We start from the raw sequence: 18,323 nt of genomic DNA, 5'->3' as shown, positions 1-18,323 counted from the left end.
GATTTTCCAGCTGAGGTTAAAAATCCTCTCTGGAGCCATAGTATCCTGACTGACAAATGCCAAAAGCATATCTAGAATCCATATAAATTGTTGCCTTTTTATCCTTGGCAATTATCAAGCATGCTTCAGAGCTATGAGTTCTGCTCCTTGAGCACTAATGTTAGAGGGTAATGAAGCTGCAGTGTAGCGTATGCCATCCCTCATAAAAGAGGAACCATCAGTAAATAAGATCAGATCTGGATTGTCTAAGGGAGTGTCCAAGAGATTATCTCAAGGCCTTTCTGCCATGGACACTAATGTTTCACAATTGTGTAATGGTTCTCCTGAAGTAGGTAAATCTGGAAGCAAGGTGGCAGGGTTAAGAGTAGTACAACGTTTCAAGGTAATGTTTTCACTATTTAACAAGGTTATTTCATACCTTGTAATTCTCTGATCTGAGAATGCCTGTGTTCTATGCTTTAGTAACAATGCTTCTACCTCATGTGGGAACATAATTGTTAATGGGCATCCCAAAACTAGATCAACAGTTTTTGTCACTAGTAAGGCTGTAGCAGCTACTCCTCTAAGACATGGAGGTGCTCCTGCTGCTCCTGGGTCCAGTTGGGCAGAATAGTAAGCAATTGGGTGCTGAGAAGGTCCCAAAGTCCGATTTAAAACACCAGAAGCTACTCCTCTTCGCTCATGCACATACAAAGTAAATGGCTTGTTGTAATCTGGGATGCCTAGAGCAGGGGCAGACATGATAGACTTTTTTAGCTCTGATAGAGCTGACACTAAGTGTTCAGGCTCTAGTTTGAGGGGTTCAGGAACCGAATCCTTTGTTAGTGTTATAAGGGCTTTAGTTATTTCCCCATAGCAAGGAATCCATTGTCTGCAAAACCTTGTTGCTCCTAAAATTGCTCTCAACTGTTTCTTAGTAGTAGAAGCACTTAAATTTTGAATATTCTCAATTCTTTTTTTCCTCAATTCACAAGTCTGAGAAATTTTAAGATTCACACCAGACAGCTAGGAAGGGGAAAATCCAGGAAGGAAAGAAAGACTATCCAGGAGAGAAGGTGGTCAATAGTGTTGAATGTTGTAGAGGTCAAGGATGAGAATTGAGAAAAGGCCATTAGATCTGGCAATTACAAGTTAACTATACATTTTGGAGAGAACAATTTCAGATGATTGATGGAGTCAGAAGTCAAACTATAAGAAACTGAAAAGTGAAAATGTTTGAACAAGTTTTGGTATATGAATGTATTGGAATACTTTTATGTTGTAGAAAATGATAAAAGAGACAGTTTCAGAAAAACCTGGGAAGACCCATGTGAAACGATGCAAATGAAGTTACCAGAACCAGGAAGAAAATTTACACAGAAACTAAAAACTTGTAAAGTTAATTGACCATGAAAGGCTTAGTGATTCTGATCAATATGATCAGGCATGACAATTTCAAAGGTCTCATGATGAAAAAATATTTTCCACCTCTAGATAGAGATATGATAGACTCAGAGTGCAGTCTGAAACATTTCTTTCTTTCTTTTTTCTTTTGGAAATGTTTTATATGACTTCATATGTATGAAATGGGTATTATAATTCTTGTATTCTCAAGCTGGGGAGGTGGAGGGAATGGAGAAAAATAGTAAGAGGAGAGAAAGTAGATGTACATTTAAAAGTGACAAAAATATGACATTTAACATACTAAAACTCATTTCTTAATAAGTAAATAATTGCAAAATAAGTATAATTAGCGATGTTAGTATTTGCTTATAATAAATCACTATAGATTTTAAATCAGAAAATAATTCAGTCTCATAGTTACTAAAGAGGTTTTACTCTTGATTTACCATAATTAGAAGCACTTTAACTTACCTTTATTTTCTTGCTGCAATTCTCTGATTTGCCTGTTTTCTTGCTGAATTCCCATAACTAATGTAGATCGTGGTCGGTGTCTTGCAACCTCATTAAGTTCTTGAATTTCTTCTTGATACTAATTTGTAAAGATTGAAGAAGGAAAATAATTTCATAAAAGAAACTCATTCATTTTACTTAAAAAAATTGGAACCTATTTTTGGTGCCAGTTACTATTTCTTACAAATCAATAAACTAATTTTCTTTCTAAATGATCCTTTTTTGGAGAATTGAGATCAGTGAAAGAAGAAGTCACAAGCTGTGATTTTTTTGGTATAAGGGAGTTCCTGGTAGAATTTCCCTTCTCTCCAGAAATGTAGTTTATCAATTCATCCATAACTCATAGAGTTGGTTGGTGCATTGAGAGGTTAATTTGCCTTTGCTTTGCCATTTGCTTTTGCCCTTGCTTATGAATTTAGTATATGTTGAAGGTAGGACTAGACAGAACTCAGATCTTTCAGAGTTTATCCCATCTTCTATCCACTATGTCATTGCCTCTATGTGAATATTCCTATAATACACATAAATGGAAAAAAATATTCCTGGTTCTCTTCTTTTTATTAATTTGAAAACAATCAGCTATTTTTACAATTTATTTCACTGAACTATTTATAGTACAGAACTTACTTATACCAATAGCTAGTATTAAGTTGAGTAGGTAGAAAGAAGTAATGAGAGTTTCAGGTAATTATAGCAACAAAACTAATTCCAGTTTGTTAGAAGCTGTATTAACATGCACCTTTATTTATTCTTGAAAAGATAAGCTATAAATTCTAAAAATTAAGCTGTATTTTATTACCAACTTACCTGAATAAAACAGAGTGGTATTCTTGAAGAAAATATTCCCTATAGTCTTGAAATGAAAACTTTTGACTTATCCCAAAACATATTGGGAATTGTAGTCAACTATTTGTATATTTTGTAGCTTTTTTTTATCAGTTAAGACATTAGTCTATTACTGCTGTGAAAAATTCCTCTTCATTACTAGGAAGAAAGGAACAATTTCCAAGCCTAATGATTCCAACTCTCCAGTAATAGCTCCTGGAATTTTGATTTGGGATTTTGCTGTTGTTTAGCAGTATGTAATTTGACCTTACGTGACATTAAAATGTAAAAATCTCAATGCTGGAAGCCCGAGCTTTTGCAAAATGAGCATTTCTTTCTTGAAAAATTTTACAACTAAGGAACTGAGTCAAATTTATAAAAATAAGAGTCATTTCTCAAATGATAGTCAAAGGATACAAACAGATAGTTTTTGGGGGAAGAATTCAAAGCTATAAATAATCTTATGGAAAAATGTTCTACAACACTAATAATTAAGAGAAATGCCATCTAGAACTCAAAAAGTGCCTCACACCCATCAGATTAGCTAAGAAGATAGAAAAGGAAATTAATAATTGCTGGAAAATAGGTACATTATTAATTTGAACTATGTTTAAAGGGGTATGAACTGTGAATATCCTTTGATGTTGCACCTGGCACAACCCTCCCAACCCTCCTTCAATCCACTGCTGAGTTTGAGAGTGACAGCCTCAGACCTGTGTTTCAATAACATCCCTTTGGCAGGAAGATAAGCTGGAGTATGGAAGTGACTTGAGGCAGAGAGACCAATTAGGAGGCTTCTTTAATGGTTGAGAGAAGAGCTGATAAAGTCCTAAACTAGGGTAATTGCTATGTGAGTAGATAGAAGTAAATCAATGCATGGGTGGTGAAGAAGAATGAGGTATAAAGGATGACTTTGAGGATGTGAACCTGAGTGCTACTACTAGTTCTTTACCCCAAAGAGATCAAAGAATAAGGAAAAGGAACCATATGTACAATAATATTAAAACCATTCTTTTTGGGGTAGCAAAGAACTGGAAACTTAGGGGGTGCTCATCAACTAGGGAATGGCTGAACAAATTAGGGTATATGGATGTGATGAAAATATTGTGCTGTAAGAAACAAAAAGAATAGTTTCAGAGAATCTGGTATAAATTGTATGAAAATTGTATTGTAAAGCAAGAAGAACCAGGGAAAATTTTATATAGAAACAACAAAAATGTGAAGATAATCAACTATGAAAGACAACAACTGTGATCAGTGCAATGATTCAAAATTCTAGAGAAGTCATGATGAGAACTTCTATCCTCTCTGGATAGAAAACTGAAGGACAAGTGCAGACTAAAGCACATTTTTTTATCTTTTAATTTTTTTTCTTGTTTTATTCCTTCCCATTCCCCCAAACATGGTTAATGTGGAAATGTTTTGAATTACTTCATACACTTAATACAGTATATTTTTTTGCCTTCTCAATAGGTGAGGGAAGGGTGAAGAGAAGAGAATATAAACCCAAAAATAAAAATAAAATTTACAAGTGTAAAAAAAAAATTTATAACAGTAATTCTGTGAATTTAATTTAGTTAAAATTAAAAATACTCAAAGTACATTAAGTAGAATTCTGGGGCTCTTAAAGAAAAGTAATAAGAAGGTATTGCCCTACATTTTAGAATTTCAGGTGTGAGAAGCCAGATAGGCCAGGAATTTAACAATAATATAAACCATCCCACTATTAAGCCTATCCCCAAGCTTTAATGGAGCTTCTTCCCCTCTCACACTGCCAGACAGATGGACAGTGAAGAGTGTTAATATGGGGATGATATGTCTCTGGTACCTGAGCCTGGAATTCCCTTGCTTTTTCCCAATTATACATGGTTTTCAGATTCTATAAAGCTAGGTGGTTTTAAACACATTTTTATGGATTGGCCTGGAAATAGAACTATATAGTTCCATGGGAAAATATATTCTTCATAACTTAATGAACCTGTTCTAAGAACACTATTTCTTATCTATATGGGAACACAGAGAAGGTGCAGATCTTCTCCAAGGACAAAAGAATAATTATTAGCAAATGTATTAGAACACTATGACCTAGGATATGTACCCAGAATACTTGAATAAACTTTCTATACCTCGAATTATTAGGTATAAACATCCTATTTAAATTGCATCTAGGGTTAATGCCAATATTTCTTTCTTTTTTAAACATTTAACTTTTGTCTTAGAATTGATGCTAAATATTGGTTCTAAGGCAGAAAAGTGGGAAGGGCAAGGCAATAAGGGTTAAGTGACACAGCAGAGCCAAATTTGAATCAAGGATATCCCATCTCAAGGCCTTGCTCTCTATCCACTTACCTGCCCCTAATACCAATGCTTCTTTTTTAAAAAATTATTAATTTTATCCCCCCCCATATTGTTCATTTTTATGTGAGTAATCTTATAAAATCAAAACCCCCAAATATCAACCCAAATAAATTTAAGGGGAAAATTTGCATGCTTTGATCTGCATTCTGACTCCAATAGTTCCTTCTCTGAAGGTGGATAGCATTCTTTGCCCCAAGTTCTTTTGAATTGTTCTAGATTTTTCGGTATTGTTTTGTTTTGTTGAGAGTAGCAAAGTCTATCCTATTTGATCATTCCATGATATTGCTGCTACTGAGTGCAATATTTTCCTGGTTCTGCTTACTTCACTGCATCAGTTCATGTAGGTCTTTCCAGTTCTTCTGAAATAATTTTGTTCATCATTTCTTACAGCACAATAGTATTCCATCATCATCGTATAGCACAATTTGTTCATCTATTCCCTAACTGATAGCCCTTCAATTTCCAATTCTTTGCCACCACAAAAAGTGCAGCTATATATATATATATATATATATATGCATGCACACACACACATACATACATATCTTTCCTGCCCCCTCCCCTTAATCTCTTTGGAATACAGACCTAGTAGTGATATTACTGAATCAAAGGGTATGCATTGTTTTATAGCCCTTAATACCAATTCTCCTTAAGAACCTATGTCCTAGGGGGCAGTTGGGTGGCTCAGCCCAGAGATAGAAGGTCCTGGGTTCAAATTTGGCTCAGATACTTCCTAGGTGTGTGACCCTGGACAAGTCACTTAACCCCCATTACCTAGCCCTTACTGCTCTTCTGCCTTGGAACCAAAACATAATATTGAGTCTAAGGTGGAAGGTAAGGATTAAAAAAACAACAACAAAAAAACCCCCTATGTCCTAGAGTGGTGTCACAATGAAAAAATGATCATAGTACTTCTTATAACAGTGTATTTTTATTGACTTCAGAAGTGCATTGCTATTGCTTTAATATGCAAAACTATTATTAAAAAGAATTATTTGGTCACCCTAAGTTATGAGCAATATCAATCTCTCACACTTTAATTCTGAATTGGAATATTTTTTGTTAAACAGTTTTATCTTTAGCTTCCCCTTGAAAACCCATTTGATTCTAAACTGAGGATACAGTTTCTCCCCCCGGCTAGGAGCTAGGTTGAGATCTCACTTCTTTTGTTTGGCTCTTAGGATAACAGGATTAGAGGCAGGGCCAAGTCAACAACTACTTGACCCACTAGAAAGATCAAATCAATAAGCTGGAGCCACCATGGCCTAGGCCAGTGATGAGGAACCTTTTAGAGATGGAGTGCTACCTCTCCCCCCCACCATGTGCCATGCCCCCTCCACCCCCCAACCCTCCACACAGGGGGAGGAGAAAGCACTCCCATTGGGCTGCTAGGCAGAGGAGTGGGTGATGTGAAAAAAATGCCATCAGGCACAGTGGAAAGGGGGCAGGTCAGCCTGAATCCCCCTGCCTTTCTAGTAATGAACTGGGGAGAGCAGCCCCATGCCCACAGAGAATGCTCTGCATGCCATCTTTGGCACCTGTGCCATAGGTTTGTTATCACTGGCCTAGGCAGCCATGTTGGTCAGTCAATGCAGAATGTGTTATCTTCTGGGTCTCAACAAGGACATTACCCTTCCTATGATGAAGTAATGAGGGAGAAGCTGGGGGATCTCTAAGTCTACCACCTCTACTTACCAATCAGAGATGTCTTGAGAGGTCCAAGGCAGGGACTGGATGATGAGGGCCCAAGGTGTATATATAAGATTGACACCAGAGCATTCACTTAGGGCTCTCTCCCCTTCTCCTTCACTCCTTCTCCTTTCTCTTTCCTTTTCACAGTCTCCCCACCTCCCCCCACTCATATTCCCTGGCATCCATTTGGATTATGGAGGCAATAAATTGGCTAGTTTACATATGATTAATAAATTAACTTAAAAATGAAGATATGCGATCTCTCTCTAATTCAGTTGTTATAGGGTGCTAGCTGGGACAAAATGTACCTCTTCAAATTATAAAAGCATATAGATTATAATAAAGAGGCAACATATGGAGGGGATTTGGGAAAATTGGGACACTCATACACTGTTGGGGGAGTTGTTGTCTGATCCAAGTGTTCTGGAGAACAATTTGGGACTATGTCCAATGAGCAACCATGACTAGGTCTATAACCCAAAGGAAAAAAAAAAGGAAAAAGGACAAAAACATAGCAGCTCTTTTTGTGGTAGTAAAGAAATGGAAATTGAGTTGTTGTCCATCAACTGGGTAATGGCTGAACAAATTGTGGTACATCATTATGATGGAATACTATTGTGCTGTAAGAAATGATGAGCATAATGATTTCAGAAATATCTTGAAAATCCTATATGAAATAATTCAAAGGAAAGTGAGCAGAACAAGAACAATGTACCCAGTGAAAACAATATTTTTTGAAGAATAACTGAATGACTCATTCACAGCAATGTGATGGTACAAGACAATCCCAAAGACTTGTGATGAAAAATGCCATCTGCCTTAAGAGAAAGAAATTATGGAGTCTGAATGAAGACTGAAACATACTATATTTCACTCTTTCTTTTCTTATTTAAGATTTCTTCCACAAAATGACTAATATGGAAAAATGTCATATGATTGCACAATACAAAATCTGTATCAAATTGTTTACCATCTCTGGGAAGGGGGAAGGTTAGAAGGAAAGGATGGAAGATGGGAAAGAATGAGAGAATTGAGAACTCAAAATTTAAAAAAAAGGTTTAAAATTTTTTTTACATATAATTGGGGAAAAAGAAAATATTATTTAAAAAAAAGGAGACAACACAGTAGGATGTCCAGTAGAAAGAGCTCTGGAGGTAGAGGATATCAGTTCACATACTGCACCTGAAGCTGACTTCCTGTATAAACTTGGGGAGAAGTCATTTAATCTTCCTACATTTCAGTTTCCTCTTCTGTAAAATGAGGGGCTTGCACAATATGGCTTTGCAGGTCACTTCCAGCTTTAGCTATATGAGTCTATGAACTTAATTTGGCAGAAAAGAGTCTGAAACTGAAGTAAGTAAATGAGATTCTGTACCCAAATATATTAAAATTGAACACGAACATTAAATGCAATAAGCTACATATGTCAATGTCTAAAGTTAATATCTTAATATAAAATGTCAAATTACTTTTAAGATCTAGGATTTTTATATTTTAAAATAGTTTTATTGTGTTAAGAATGTAAAAACCATTCTTAGTTCATAGACCCCAGATCTGGCCCTCCAGCAGTAGTTTACCCACTCCTTCATCTAGAGAATTAGAGATGCAAATAGATACTAACTAAACACCAATGTAGTTCAAGTTATATCTAAGATAAATGTTTTCTTTTATAATAAAATAAAAAACATACACACCTGTTTCATTGCTTCCACTCGCTTGTTGAGAGCCGTAGTTTGTTCAATCAGAGATTCTGCTGCATTGTCATGGTCTCTTAATCGTTCAACAAGTGCTTTAGCATCTGCAAGAGCTTTTTCAATTGTGCAGCTCATTTCTAAAGGATTGAGAATAACAGTAAGTAACCTACATGAACTGATGTGGAGTGAAATGAGCAGAACCAGAACATTATACACAGTAACTGAAACACTGTGGGATGATCAAATGTAATAGACTTTGTTACTAATAGCAATGCAGTGATCCAAGACAATCCTGAGGGATTTATGAGAAAGAACACTATCCACAGTTAGAGAAAGAACTATGGGAATAGAAACTCAGAAGAAAAACATATTGTTTATCACTTGTATAGGGTATAGGATTTGGGGTTTTGGTTTTAAAAGATTATTACAAAAATGAATAACATAGAAATAGATATTGAGTGATAATACATGTATAAACCAGTGGAATTGCTTGTCACCTCTGGGAGAGAAAGTGAAGAGGGGAGGGAGACAACATGAATCATGTAACCATGGGAAAAATATCTAAAAAAAACCCAAACACCTTAAAAAAAATGAAATAAGTGCTTCATTAAAAAAAAAGAATAGTAAGTACAATTATGCTCATTTTGTAGGTGCTATGCTACCCTTGTATATAGTGACATCAAGTTTATTTCCATTTTTTAAATTGGCATTTAGTCATGTGCCATAATAATAACCACCTATTGTAGCATGTTTCATTCTATAGAAATAAAAGCATTTGATACACATGAAAAAAGGCACATGGCATGTAGTATCTCTATTATTCTATTTTAACAATGTTTTTAGTTTTCCTCTACAAATAATTAAAAAAAAAACACTACCCAGGGTTTATAAAATGGAGGACTAATAAAATACATGCAGTAATAATATCTGGGACCAAAATATGACCATTGAGTTACTAAAACAACATATAGTAGTACTTCTAACTGCAGATTATTCCCATCATCCACCTTCTCTGTTGATGCTTGTCCAAAAGAAACCTGTAAGAAAAAGCCAGGATATTCAGCCAACTGGGATTAATGTATATACCAGTGATGGTGAACCTTTTCAGGATAGAGGGCCTGGCCCCATCCCCATCCCACCCCCACAAGACCATGTACCATGTTCCTTCCTTATCCCACACAGGGAAGGGAGAAAGTGCTCTCATTGGGCTACTGGGCAGAGGGGCAGGTGATATGAAAAAATGTCATCAGATGTGGTAGAGAGGGAGAGGGGAACAGCTCCACCCAAGTCCCTTTGCTTTTCTAGAAAGGAGGTTGGGGGTGGGGGATGAGGAGGTAGGGTGGTCATGTGCCCACAGAGAGTACTCTATGCCCCACAGGTTCACTATCATTGGTATACACTTTATCTAATTTCATTAGGTCTTTAAGATCATACTATCATTCTTTTACTCTGCTCTGATTTAAATATCATATTCTCCATAGCAATTTTTTACTTCATGCTTTCTCTATTCAAAACTTCCATACTGACTTCTCCACTCTTCCTCAGCAAAGGTCCAGAAGTAATCATTTGTCAGCCTCCTTCCTCTCTTAACTCAAAATTCCTCTGTACCATCACCTGATCCTTCCTCCTTGACTTCCACCTCTGACAGTTGTCCTTTATTTTTGTCAAGGCTAACCTGTGCCCCTGTGTTGTACCCCCATTGTTTTCACTGGTTGTTTGCTCGTTGGACTTGTCATCTTCAGAGATATCAGGGCAGGAAATGTACAGAGCTATCCTACATTAATGCTCTTTAATGAAAAAAAGGCAAGAGCAAAACCTGGGGGAAGATAGAGGACCTATGGCTTGGCAGAGGATCACAGGACAGTCAAAGTGGAGGTGGGGAGAGCCAGATTTTATATAACAGAGTAGTAGGAAGAACTACAGCAAACTCCCTCAAAAAACAAAGAAAAACCTCCTTCCAACAAATTTAGAAAACACATCAAATTGAATCCTAATCATGAAAATGAAGAGTCATAGTAATGACCCTGGCAGAATACCTTGGTATGCCCACAGGAAGTTCAGGGCTCTGACCAGGCAGCTGACAGGGAGGCGGTTGGAAGAAAGGAAGAGAGCAGGATGAGAGTAACTACCTTCAGCCTCCACACCTTCACTTCCACCTTCAATTTCTGCTGGCAGCTGGGGAAGATCTGACCTCAGGGAACTAATACAATTGGTCTTGGTCGGCTCCAATAGTCTAATCCAGTTAATCAGCAGAGCAGAGAAGAAACCCTTTCAGGGCAGAAAAGCTCAAACTCACTGATTCAGCAAATAAACAGAGGAGTAATAAATACAGCAATAAGGAGGGGGGGAAAAGGGGAAAAAAAACATGAATAAACAATATAAAAAGAAAAAAGATATTACAATCGACAGCTTCTATTCAGTTAATGAACAAAGAACAAATGGAAGAGAAGAGGACCAAGGAACACCAAGCAAAAACTCAGGAAGTACAGCAAATTGGACTCAGGCTTTAGAAGAACTCAAAACAAAAGTCAAAAAACAATTAAGAGAGACTGAAGGCAATTGGGAAAAGAACTTAAAAAGCAAAAAAGGTCATCTGGAAACAGAGGCACATGAACTAAAACAAGAAAACAGTGTCAGAAAAGCCAGAACTGATTAGCTTGAAAGTGAGGCAAAGAAAGTGAAAGATGACCTAAGAAGAAAATAGATCAAAAGGAAAAGTAGGATAATAAAAAAGTCAGGGATAAAATTTAGTCCTTAAAAATTATATTCAAACAACTAGAAGCAAATAAATTCACAAGGCAACAAGAGTCTATAAAAACAAAATCAAAAGAATGAAAAAAATTGAGGAAAATATGAAACACCTCATTGATAAAATTATAGACCTGGAAGATAGATCCAGGAGAGGCAAATTAAGAATTATTGGACTACTGGAAAATCATGACAAAAGAAAAAGCCTGGACATCATTCTACATGAAAGTGTCCAAGAAAACTTCCCTGATATTCTTGAACAAGAGGATAAAGTAGAGATGGAAAGAATCCACAGATCACCTCCTGCATTAAATCCCCAATTGACAATGCCCAGGAATGTTATAGCCAAATTCAGGAACTACCAGACCAAGGAAAAGATACTACAACACCCAGGAATGTTATAGCCAAATTCAAGAACTACCAGAACTACCAAACCAAGGAAAGGATATTACAAGCTGCTAAGAAGAAACCATTCAGATATCATGGAACCACAGTTAGTATAACACAGGACCTGGCTGCATCACACTGAAGAACCAGAAATCATGGAATATGATATTCTGGAAAGCAAGGGAACTGGCTCTATAACCAAGAATCAACTACATATCAAAATTGACTATATTCTTATAGGGGAAGGTATGGTCATTTAATAAAATAGATTTCCAAACATTCCTGAAGAAAAGACCAGACTTAAACAGAAAATTTGATGTCCAAATACAGAACTCAAGAGAATCACCAAAAGGCAGTTAAGGGGAAAAAAAATTTTTAAGGGACCCAATAAGTTCAAATGATTTGTATTCCCATATGAAAAGATGATATTGGTAACTCTTAAAATTGTTATTATCATCAGGATAGCTAGAAGAAGTATACTTAGATGGTACAGTGACAAACTGTATAGGATGATATATCCAAAAAAATTGGAGTAAAAAAGAGGATAATACTAAGAGAAATGGGAAAAGAGAAAAAAATGGGATAAATATATATTTTATAAAGAAGCACATGTAGGGGTGGGTGAGAAGACCAATACAATGGAAGGGTGGAAGAGGTAGGCAATAGGTAATACTTAAATCTTAAGCTCATTGAAATTTACTCAGAGAGGGAAAAACAATCAGATCCATTGGGGCAGAGAATTGTATCGTGCCCTATTGAGAAGTAGAAGGCTGGTGGGGAGGGGAGCAATAAAAGGGAGAGGATAGGGGGGTCATTCAAAAGACTCTGTAGTAAGAGAGGAATAATAAGAGGGAGAGGGTGGGAAGGAAAGTAAAATAAGGGTGGGGAAAGGGGGGGAGGGCTGACTAAAAGTGAAAAGTTAGAGGGAAAGGGGTAAGAGGGATAAGAGAAAAGGCAGAATCAAAGGAGGAAGTCATAATGGAGGGGAATTCACAGATAGTAATCATAATTGTGAATGGGATGAACTCAACAATAAAAAGGAAGTTGATAGCAGAATGGATGAAAAACTAGAATCCTACCATATGTTGTCTATAAGAAACACACTTGAGGCAGATAGACCTAGCTACACAGGGTAAAGGTAAAAGGGTAGAGCAGAATTTACTGGGCTGCAACTGAGACAAAGAAGGCAGTAGCAATTATGATCTCAGACAAAGCTAAAGCAAAAATAGATCTCAATAAAAGAGAAAAGGAAGGTAATTACATCTTGATGAAAGGCAATATAAATAATGAAGAAAAATCAGTACTTAACATATATGCACCAAGGTAAAGCATTCAGATTTCTAAAGGAGAAACTAAAGGAGCTTAAGGAGGAAATAGTAAAACCATACTAGTAGGGACCTCAACCTTCCCCTATCAGAACTAGATAAATTGAACCAAAAAATAAATAAGAAAGAAGGGAAGTAAATGAAATGTTAGAAAAATGAGAGCTAATAGATATCTAGAGAAAAATAAATAGGAATAAGAAGGAATATAACTTCTTTTCAGCAGTACAAGGCACATATACAAAGACTGAGTATGTTCTAGGTCATAAAAACATTGCAAACAAATATAGGAAAGCAAAAATAATAAATGCCATTTTTTCAGACCACAAAGCAATAAAAATAATAATTAACAAGGGCTTATGGAAAGGCAGATTTAAAGTTAATTGAAAACTAAATAATCAAATTCTTCAAAACTGGTGGGTAAAAGAACAAATCAAAGAAACAATTACTGATTTCATTGAAGAGAATTACAAACAAGTAAACAATATCAAAATCTATGGGATGCAGCCAAAGCAGCACTCGGGAAAATTTATATCCCTGAGTGCATATATCAACAAATCAGAGAAGGAAGAGAGGTCAATTAATTGAGCATACAACTTAAAGAACTAAAAAGGGAACAAATTTTAAATCCTCAGATAAAAACTAAATTGGAAATCCTAAACATCAAAGGAGAACTTAATAAAATTGAAAGTAAAGAATTATTGAACTAATAAATAAGAATAGGAGCTAGTACTTTAAATCTTTAGTGGTTCCTAACCTTTTTTGGAAGAAACCATAAACTCCTCAGATTATCATTTAAAGTCCTTTACAATCTTGTTATACAAACTGAACATACATTTTTAGATCTATTTCATATCAGTCCCTTTCATTCCAACAAATCTGGTCTTCTAGCTGTTTCCTCAATTCAGCATTCCATGTCCCATTTCTGCCTTTGCAAGATTAGGATATACTTTACTCACCTCAGTTTTTTAGAATTTTAGCTTTCTTCAAATCTCATCCCAAGTGCTACTTCCTTCTTGAAGCCCTTCTGTATTCAATCTCCTACCCCCCCCCCCCCCCAATTATCTATGCTCTATTTTCCACTCATTTATTTACTTATCTATATAAATGCTATATTCTGGCCCAGGTGACCCGACCCCACTCCCATAAGTAAGCCATTGAAGACAATTTCTTTGGTATTTCCTGAACCACGATGCCTGCCTTATATCTGGAAATAAATTTAAGGAAAGACAATATACAATTAAGTACTAAAAATTGTATTGTAAATGCCAACAAATAGTTGCAGACCAGAGAAATATAAAAATGAAGCTAGCTTGAATAGCCAGGAAGTCTTCACTGACAGCCTCTAAATCAGGAAGACAAGCTTCAGATACAAACAATGCTTGGCACAAAATGTGCAAATAACTTAACATCTCCAACCTCCCAACAGCCCTCTACATTGAAGAAGTTTTTTTATCTGCATTGGTAGAATTTTGATGGGAGTTCCCCATAACAATATATTGATAGGCCTAGTTAAAAAATGTGTATCATTGTGAGTTGGAATGACTAACAAGTACCCGGGTAGTTTAGGTAAAATTATAGACACTCCTAGGTCATATAACACAAACAAAAGGAGATTTATTTATTTATTCAACTAAAGAATGTAGATCCTCTTCCTTCTTAGTGGTCTACTAACCAAGCACAAGGCTGTAATTCCTATAGCTTTTTGTACACAGGTGACTAGGAAACCTTTACCTTCTGCCTTAGAACCAATACTGTGCAGAAGAGTGGTAAGGGCTAGGCAATGGGGGTCATGAATTTGCCCAGGGTGACATAGCTAGACAGTGTCTGAGGTCATTTTCAAACTCAGGACCTCCCATCTCTAGGCCTGGTCCTCAATCCATTGAGCCATCCAGCTGCTCCCCAGTATGTAGTTCTTTGAGCCAATTAACTCCTGAGGATGGTTTCAATACATTTTAAAAAGCAAAAACAAAATCCTTACCTTATGTCTTAGAATTGATACTAAGTATCAATTCCAAGGCAGAAGGGGAATAAATAACAACAACAAAAAAATGAAGTGACTTGAATTGTGTTTTAACTGGATACTTATAAACTTAAACAAGATGATTAAAAATGTTTTGCTACTAAATAAGATCTTTGTATTTATTTCAGAATTGAAGTGGATACTCTTTTTACCTCTCTTATTACACTTACTACATATCTTGCCTATATTATAACTGTCTTATACAGGAATATAGTTTACTTACTTTGGTAGGGAACCTAGCAGAACTTTGCACTTAGCTATTGAATAGATTTTTCTTAAATGAGTGGATGGATTCTGGACAGAAAGATTTACTGTTTTTAAATTAACAACCAACAAATAATCATTATAAATACACTTCTAAGGCAAATATGGTGATGGCTATGAGCAACAAAATGTATTTAATAAAAATAATATGCAAATACTGGAATTAATTGTAGATTATAAAAATAATTTTCAATAAATCACAATACACTATAATGTCTAAAACTGGCTTGAGATAGGGCAATTTTAGAAAAATCATGAATATTTCACAACAAATGCTAAACTACTTGGAGACCTCAAAGAATGACCTATTTGTCTAATTTTAATAGGGTACTCAGTATACTAAACTCCCAAGCAACGAGAGTAGATCATAGTCAATTTCTTGGTAATATTTTAAATAGTTCCATAATTACTATATTAGATCAGGCTGGCTCTGCCCAGGAGAAGGGAAAAGGGAAATGAAAATTTTAATACTTATGTAGGTATTAAAGATAGATACTTAGTATTTTTTAGTTTAAAAACAAAACAAACAAAAACCAAACTAATATCTGATGAGTATACCGCAGTGTTTGAGACACCATTTTTAAAGGAGCAAAGGAAAGAATGAGTTACAGTAAGAAGGTGAATGAAAAGAAAAGGATGTTCAATTTAATATGTAAGTAAACTATATAACAGAAGTTCATAGTTTTAGGTATGATCTTTTTAGTTTTTCGATACAGAAATGTTTGTTGAATAAAAAGGAAAATTTCAATAAAAAGTGAAAGAGCAGTAATTTTTCAAGCTGATATTTGTATGTCTAATAATTATATAATTCCCTTAAATTTGTCAGCAATTATTTTAAATATTGTTCTGTTGCTAGTCAAAAGAGACCCCCCCTTCAAAGTTTGTGACTAAAGTCTACAATTAACACCCAGAATGAAATTTTTAATAACTGCTTTTTCCTTTGACATTTATATAATAAAATAATGAATGCAAACATAGAAACGGAGGGATTTGTTATACTATACTACATAATAATAAAAATTTCAAATTCATCTATTTTGGGAAAAGAATCAGAGTAACTACTTTATTGGAGTACATCTTTAATGCTTCAGAAAAAATGCTTAGAGAGGTACAAAAAACATTACCACTTGCATATTCATTTCCTGTAAGTGAAACCACAAAACATTAAAGAACTGTATTTAAGTTGGTTTTTACTCGGCCAGACCTATTATTTCATCAATATATGGGCCTGGAGATGGGAGATCCTGGCTTTAAATCTGACCTCACATACTTCCTACCTATGTGACCCTGAGGAAGTCACTTAGCCCTAATTGCCTAGCCCTTACCACTTTTCTGCTTTGAAATCAATATTTGGCATTAAAAGGTTTTTTTTTTTTAATTAAAAAACAAACAAAAATCAAACATTTGCCTTGTTTAGAATCAAACAATAAAATACTATTTGTAAGAAATCATTGAGGAGAGATGAGGAAACACAAATTCTCAATATTTTATTTGTCCCCCAATTTAGAAACGTTTGTACTAACATGTCTCCATTTATGTTTATCTTAAACAATTACTTAGTAGAGATGCAACTCTCCATACTGTTTGGTGCACTAGACCACCTCTTCATGAGAATAAATTAAATTAAAAAAAAAAAAGAGAAAATTGCTTTTGCATTAGTCACATTGTCTCTCACCCACCTTATAGTCTAATGATATGCACAATGACACTTGGCAGAAGCTTCAGTACATTCTGTTTCTGATAAAAGAGAACACTACGTCCACCCTCAATAGTAGGTGCCAGCTGCTTAGTTTTCTTATTTGATTAAGGATTTAAAGAAAAATCCAGTCACTTTTTCCTTTATTCAATCTACTGTCCATAAGAGAGGAACCTAGTGAATACTGATCTAAGTTTAGAAGTAATGTATTATCAATTATTTAGTTTTGATTTAAAATCTTTTGGTATGGTTATATAAATATTTCTCTAAAAAAATCAGAAATCATAAACTTCTTCAGAATGGTGCTCTTATTAATCTTTGTATCTCCCTCAAAATCTATCATGGTGACTTGCAAATGGCAGGCACTTAATATTGTTTGATCAACAAACTAAACCACCAAACTTCCCTTGTGCACAAAAGCCCTGAAAGGAGAAAGCAGATAGATACTCTTGCTGGGGGAGGGAGGAGGAACGTCAGAACAATTTACCATTAATATCTGATTATATTCAGAGGAATATGGTTCTGTGGCTATCATGGGTGATATGGTCTCTGGGACTTTCTCATCTGTAAATAAGAGGTTCATATTACAAGATCTCTAAGGTTCTTTCTTATCCTAAATCTTATTTAACTCTTAAGAGGTCCTTCCCCAACTTCCTTTCAGTTATATGTGATTCTTTATTCCTTTCTCTTAAATACACAGATGGAAAGTGTCACACACAATAGTGAAATGCCTATCCTAGGATACTTCATACAATGATGTAGTGGAAAAGATGCTGGGCCTAGTCAAGAGATATGGGTTCAAATTCCAGCTTGGATTAACTGTGTGACTATTCAGGGGACTTAAACCTCTCTGATAATATTCTCACTTATTAAGACAGTTAACTTTCAGGGCCCACTTCACAAGTTGTTTTGAGTAAAGTACTTTAACTGTCACATAAATGTGAATAGTTACCACATTGGATCTTAGAGGCCATATAGTCTAGCCTTTCATTTTACAGATGAAGAAAGTGAGATCCAAAGAAATTGTTACTTGATCAAAGTCACAGAGATAGAAAGGGACAAAAAATAAAGGTAATGAATTTGGCTTTTAAAATTCTTCATGGCTTGGTTTCTTTCTGCCTTTCAAGTATAAAACTTACTTCCCCTCTTGATGTTTTCGAAAGAGGAAACACTCCCCCCACTCTTTCCTTCCCTCCTCTAGTCTAGGCATTTTTCACAGGCTTTCTACCATGCCTGGAATTCTCTTCCTCATCTTGGCCTTCTGGTTTCCTTCAAGTCTCAGCTAAAGTTGTCCCCTTCAGCAAAAAGCTTTTCCTACTCCACCTTAATCTTTGTGTCTTCCCTCTAAGATTAGCTTCAACAGGTATATAGTTGTTTGCACATTGTCTCCCCAGTTAGACTCTAAACTCTTTGAAAGCAGG

At 35.5% G+C, this 18,323-nt stretch overlaps 1 protein-coding gene across 6 annotated transcripts in view; it reads right to left on the bottom strand.

The window, feature by feature from the left end:
* Nucleotides 1-18,323, bottom strand: part of FGFR1OP2 (FGFR1 oncogene partner 2) — a 76,461-nt gene that overhangs the window by 18,552 nt on the left and 39,586 nt on the right. For 5 of the 6 annotated variants that reach the window (XM_007503925.3, XM_007503924.3, XM_003342000.4 and 2 more), the window contains 2 exons: nt 8,463-8,599; nt 1,855-1,972 (listed from right to left, as the gene is read on the bottom strand). In XM_007503925.3, coding sequence (XP_007503987.1) covers nt 1,855-1,972; nt 8,463-8,597 — 253 coding nt within the window. In that variant the 5' untranslated portion in view covers nt 8,598-8,599. Of the gene's footprint in view, nt 1-1,854; nt 1,973-7,950; nt 8,117-8,462; nt 8,600-18,323 lie in introns of those variants that run through there. The other variant, XM_056799423.1, reaches the window with a different exon arrangement.

The sequence above is a fragment of the Monodelphis domestica genome, chromosome 5 (genome assembly GCF_027887165.1).
Source record: "Monodelphis domestica isolate mMonDom1 chromosome 5, mMonDom1.pri, whole genome shotgun sequence".
Classification (NCBI taxonomy): domain Eukaryota; kingdom Metazoa; phylum Chordata; class Mammalia; order Didelphimorphia; family Didelphidae; genus Monodelphis; species Monodelphis domestica.
Note: the sequence above shows the minus strand (reverse complement) of the source record. Positions and strands in the feature narration are given on the sequence as shown.